The sequence below is a fragment of the Falco cherrug genome, chromosome 15, assembly GCF_023634085.1.
Source record: "Falco cherrug isolate bFalChe1 chromosome 15, bFalChe1.pri, whole genome shotgun sequence".
Taxonomy (NCBI): domain Eukaryota; kingdom Metazoa; phylum Chordata; class Aves; order Falconiformes; family Falconidae; genus Falco; species Falco cherrug.
The window spans coordinates 9,089,258-9,094,970 of NC_073711.1; the positions used below are offsets into that span (position 1 = coordinate 9,089,258).

The 5,713-nt window shown below is 42.8% G+C and overlaps 1 protein-coding gene across 1 annotated transcript; it reads right to left on the reverse strand.

Moving 5' to 3' along the window:
* On the reverse strand, positions 1–5,713 carry VMA21 (vacuolar ATPase assembly factor VMA21). Its single transcript, XM_055727515.1, has 3 exons — positions 5,561–5,713; positions 3,458–3,567; positions 1–1,980 (listed from the first exon to the last, which is right to left on the reverse strand). The coding sequence occupies exons 1-3, from the start codon at positions 5,614–5,616 to the stop codon at positions 1,838–1,840; spliced, it is 309 nt and encodes a 102-aa protein (XP_055583490.1). The 5' UTR covers positions 5,617–5,713; the 3' UTR covers positions 1–1,837.

Below are 5,713 nucleotides of genomic sequence, written 5' to 3' on the forward strand. Positions count from 1 at the left end.
TTGTTTACGGGATTGTATTGCAGGGTAGTTCTTTATTAAAACGCAGTTCTACAATGTACAGTTCATATACTGGAGAACAGCAAGCCAATATGCCAAAGTATATAAACTAAAGTTGTATTTCAAGTACTATGAGACCGTCCTCCAGTTTGCAGGCAGAAACCTGACTAGGGGCTTCCAGATGAGGAAAGCTGTCATTTCAGAAACAAAACATAAAAAGGGATTTGCACCAGTGTGACACAGTATGTGTTTGCGCACACCTGGAACCGGGGTGAAGGCAAAAGGAATGAGACCTGGGAACACATTATTCAGCCACTGGGCATGGAAAACTGATTTTTGTCTTATTTAAGCATAAGTATTACCATGAACCAACGTAGTAGCAAAACCATTCCAAGCCCTATATTAAGGAAAACATTTCCAAAAAAAGGCTCAACTCGTACAACAAACAGGAAAACTCAAGTTAACAGAACAACCTCAAGCACAACAGCTTAACAGCAATCATCAGCATTAGGAAAGTTCTATGCATTGCTGAAACCTTGGGAAAACAGGTTTTATCTACAGAATAAAAAGTTTGCTAACAACAGCAAAACAGTGAAATGAAATTCCTGTTATCCTACAGCACAAAACTCTCACTGTGGTTTGACTACAGAAAGTTGCCACACATAACCAAGGGAAAAAGAAAACAACATACTGTATCATTTCACAGTGTACAAGTTAGTATTTATGAAGAAAAACAAGAAGCCATATGATCACTCTTGTGTTCTGCTTCATAAAGGACAACATCTGCAGACAACTACAGCTTGTTTTCTCTTGCTCGTTCCTCTACTAGCCATTAGGGTGGCTTATAGCTGTTACTGATACGACTTTAACACAGGAAACACAACTACATCCTTCAGCAATTATCATGGAGACATAAACGTAAAGGCTTGTAAAAAAATGTGCTATGCCATTTCCTTCGCATCACCAAGATCAACTGCAGAAGACTGGAAGGATAAGCAATGCAGCAATACGATAGTCCTCCCAAAAGGAAATGAAAGATTGCATTTTTACACTGCAATAAAGAATTAGATTTGAAAATTAAAAAAACCACACCCAAACTTTTGTATTTCACATTAGAAAGACATCACCTGAGTTTCTAACCGATTCTGGTTTTGCAATTACTCCTAAACTCAGAAATACATTATTATGCCTGTCCCACTGTGCTGGTTTTGGCTGGGATAAAGTTCGTTTTCTTCGTAGTAGCTTGTATGGGGCTATGGTTTGGATTTGTGCTGAAAACAGTGCTTATACATGCAGAGATGTTTCTGTTATTGCTGAGCAGGCCTGGCACAGAGCCAAGGCCTTTTCTGCTCCTCACTCCACTCCCCCCCATCGAGTGGGCTGGGGAGGCACAATTAGTGGGGAGGGGGCACAGCCAGGGCAGCTGGCCTCAGGTGACCCAAGGCAGATCACACACCATATGATTAACTAGCAATTCTATTACTTGAAAATGTAATGCTTGCTTTGGGCCAGTATTATTTTCAGAGCAAGTCAGAAAAATACTAGGAACAGCAAAAATAGCTACAGGATTTATTAAAAAACAGGTAATTATTTTATTCTAATTGCAGGTGAAGACCTCCCCAGCTCGACTTAGTAGAGGCTGCCTAAAGAACAACTTCCATCAGCACTAGAGAAAACACAGGCACACATTCAAGATGAGTACAAGTCTTATTCTAACTAGAGTTGAGGCATCAGCCTTATCTTTGTACAGGTGTATTACACATTTGGAAGAATGTTTTTCCTTCAGCTCAAAAAAATTTGGTTTACAGTCTGTAGGCATCAGAAGACGACGATCTCCGTTCTAGTCCTGTTTGCCTTCCCTCCACTGTCGAGAACCCTCATTCCACGCTACGTAGACAAAGAGAGCAAGTACCACATGGACAGTAACTACCGCAACTATGGCAGCGTAAAAATAGCTGTCTCTGTCGGACATTCCTAAGGTACCTGAGAAAATAAAGAAAGTACAGAATATTAGTTACTGGGAACACTGGAACAACAAATCACAATTCTTCCTAACAACCAAAGTTACAGTTTACTCCTGTATCAAAAGACTGAGCACAGAAAGACTCCTAGGAAAGAATTCACCATGATAATTCCAGACCTCAAAACTTTCTGGAACAGAGCAGCACGGCGATTATTCAATATTTTAGACAGAATGCCCTGGTTTTGATGTCAACAGCTTAGAGTTGTGTAACATTCCCTTTTTCTCTTACTATGTTCCAGCACCAAATAAAACTCTACGTGCTTTTTTTGTGGGGCAGGAAGATGGGCAGGGGAGAATAATTATTTCATTTGCTTGCCAATTGAACAGAATACAGCAGTACAAATACAATTAGAGGACAACTACCTTCTATATTTAGACTGTAAAACAGTAATTCCTCACTAGTTAAGATACATGAATGCATCTCACATGAAATAAGCTTTCAAATACCATAAGATGAAATACCAAAATATCAATTCTCTCAATTTAAAAAAAACCTCAAAACTAACCAAACAAAAAACCACGCATCACACCACACCAAAAAAACCAACACCCTCCAAACAGAGACCCAGTCCTATCAGTGCTGACAGATCTTGCCATTAACTGACATAGCAAAGTTAAAGCTCAGCTTGCTATGCCTCAGGAAGAAGAAAAAAACCAAGCATGCTAGAAAGGATCTTCAAAGTTACTTAACAAGTTTCAGTTTCAGCCTTCAGAACTACATACAGCAGTTCACACCAAAGGAGAATTGTCTTGGAACAACTCAATTGCATATTCACAAACTGCTCCTTAAAGCAGCTGCTTTGTTCCTTCCTCCTTCCTGCTTTTGAAGGAGATGCTAATACCACAGGAGAAAAGTTATTAAAGCCTTCTAGTATCAAGGCTAGAACGTGGCTGGTTGGTAGCAGTTTGATAGAACCGCTCCAAACAAACAGCTAAAGTCTCTCTCTCTCATTTTAAAAATTAATAGAAAGTTCTACAAGCAACCACATTCAGTACCTGAAACTGGGTATATGATTCAACTGACTTATACCTGCATTTGTAAGTGTGTTTTTAAAAGCAAAAAAACCCCCCAATCCAGTAAACACTAGTCTGTCTTGGATCCACAAGTAATTTTCAACACCTGCAGAAAACATAACCCTGATGATTCTGATAAAAGACTGCTGCAGGATGGTGTTAGGTACCCTTTAGGTATGGGGAACCACGCATCTGCGAACTACACACCACTGGTATAACAAAGTATTAGATTGTAGACCACAATGCTGGGAAGGATGCAGCAACCGTTTATATAATTTTCTGTTCTAATTAGACATTAGAAGGCCTTTAGTCTGCATAAGGAAACAAATATTCAAAACAGGAAGGAGAACAAAGATGCTATTAGAGGATTGCACTTTTCCTCTTTTTTGTAATGGCAACGCTAATTGGCAGAAACAGAATTACCTTCAAATATATAAGCCTTTGATGAAAAATATAGCCCAACAGGTAATGTAATCATTAGAGCTGTGAAGAATAGAAGTGTTCTTAAAGTTGATGTTAATGAACCCTCATTTCTGAAATAAATAAGAAAAATTACACACAGAAGAATGTCACAATATATATACCTGAAACAGGATAAAAATTCATCCCAAACAGAAGCCAATTACTTTTCAAGAATTGAGTACAAATATCATTTGGAAGCAATAAAGACTTGGAGTATGCATTTGTTGGCTACAACAGAAAAATCAGCGTACTCAAAACAATTTAATGATTCTGCCAGTCAAAGCTCATAAACAAGATTAAAAATAGTCCTTACATTTTTCCCTCTTAGAACTTTGCAAAGATTGAGCAACGTAGGGGCTTTACATTAATATGTTTGTCTGTGTATTATTACATAATCATTAAATATCTAATATTAGATACGCATGCACTTGTCATATGACAGTATTCTGCACTAAAACTTGCCAAGTTCCCTTGGAAAAAATAACTGCAAGTCTAGGAAAATGACCAATCCTACAGGCCAGGACACAAAGGGAAGTACACAGAATGAGTTAACAGCTTACTATTCCTTTTAAGTTAAGTTAAGATCCTTTTTATTAGGTATTGTTCCTGTATTTAACATAATTTCTGTTTCCACAAAGAAAGCTGGAGTAACTGTAGCAATAATAAGAACATGGAGCCAATACACCAAAACACTAGTAACTTTTTTTGCCTTCACAGTCCTAAACCTAGAAGACCTTGAGGAAGAGAATCATAACGAAGGATTATGTACTTGGGTGAGGTCTCCTTGAACTTGATCTCCTAGAACAGGTTTTGTATCTACAAAACACCACAAACAGCTTGTTTTTGTGTGCGTTTCCACCAGTTTTCACTCACTCTTCTTGGCTGCCTACATTATTTTATGCTGAAGTAAACATGTAAGCCAAGTAATACCCTTCTGACTTTCACAGGCTACCAGACTCAATGGCATGTGTCCTGAAGGCTTTGAAACATAAATATGCATAAAAAACCAATTCAAGTCAGGGATATGTAACTCTTAAAACTCCCTGACACGTCCACAGCAATTTTCATATAAGTAGTTCCAAAAAGTTTTTATCAAAACATCCTTGTGCCAAAGCATATTACTTGAAATCACATTTTATCGTTGATGCTTCTTTGGAAAAATAAGGGGGAGGGGGGGAATAACCTCATCCTGACAATCATCAAAAGACAGTGACACTGCAGTCATGCACAGCTTTTATACAAAAGCTAACAGCACTTTTTGCTGATCATGTACTGCCATACATATAGGTAGCATGTTAAGCAGCTTAAAAAAGCCATTTGGAATCTTTTCCTTTATTCCAGTTTGCCTCAAGGTCCGTCAAGGTGGAAAGCATAACTCCATTCAAACTTCCCCTATGGAAATTAGAAACTATTCTCTACTTAACACCTACCCAGAGAAGCACAAGATAACCTACAGCTTATTACCAAAGCAAAAAACTCCACTGTTGCCAAATATTTTTCTTACACTGACATATTTTCATCACTTCCCTACACAGCGAACCCAAACGTTCCGGTATAACCCCAGCCTTACCGCACAGCTTTTAACGGCAGGCCAGGCTCCACGCTAGGGTTTTGGCGGCCCCAGGATATACAGCGCGGCCCCGGCAAACCCGGGGGCCCACCCCGCCCGTTTGCCGGGGCCCGTTTGCCGGGGCCCACCCCGCCCGTTTGCCGGGGCCCACCCCGCCCGTTTGCCGGGGCCCACCCCGCCCGTTTGCCGGGGCCCACCCCGCCCGCTCTGGCTCCTCCTGGCCCCAGCTGCCGCTCCCCGTCTCACCAACGCTGCGGGACAGGCAAGCACCCTTCCCCGGGGGCTGCAGCCCGCCCCCCCCGGGCCGGCGGTACCGGGAGCAGCCCGCCCCCCCCGCCGCGGCGTAGCAGACACCCCTTCCCCCGCACAGGCTGCGGCCTGCCGCCAGGCCCTGCGACCCCGCAGAGCGCCTGTCCCCCCCGCCGGCGGGCCCTGCCACCCCAAAGGGTGCCTGTCCCTCCCGCCGCCAGGGCCAGCCCCTGCCCGGGCCTTACTGCCTGAAGTCTGCCACAGGAACCGCGCTCAGCGGCGCCTCGCCGTACCGCTCCATCGCCGCCGCCGCTCCTCCGCGCCCCGCTCCACGGAAGCGCCTGGCTGCCGGAAGTCCGCCGAGGAGGGCGCATGCGCAGCGCGCGGCGGCGCCGTCG

Excerpts from the sequence above, each read along its gene's own strand:
- VMA21 (XM_055727515.1), bottom strand. The coding sequence starts at position 5,616 with ATGGAGCGGTACGGCGAGGCGCCGCTGAGCGCGGTTCCTGTGGCAGAC. Across the intron at positions 3,568-5,560 it reads CCTGTGGCAGACTTCAGGCA|AAATGAGGGTTCATTAACAT; the intron begins GTAAGGCCCGGG and ends TATTTATTTCAG. Across the intron at positions 1,981-3,457 it reads AAAGGCTTATATATTTGAAG|GTACCTTAGGAATGTCCGAC; the intron begins GTAATTCTGTTT and ends TTATTTTCTCAG.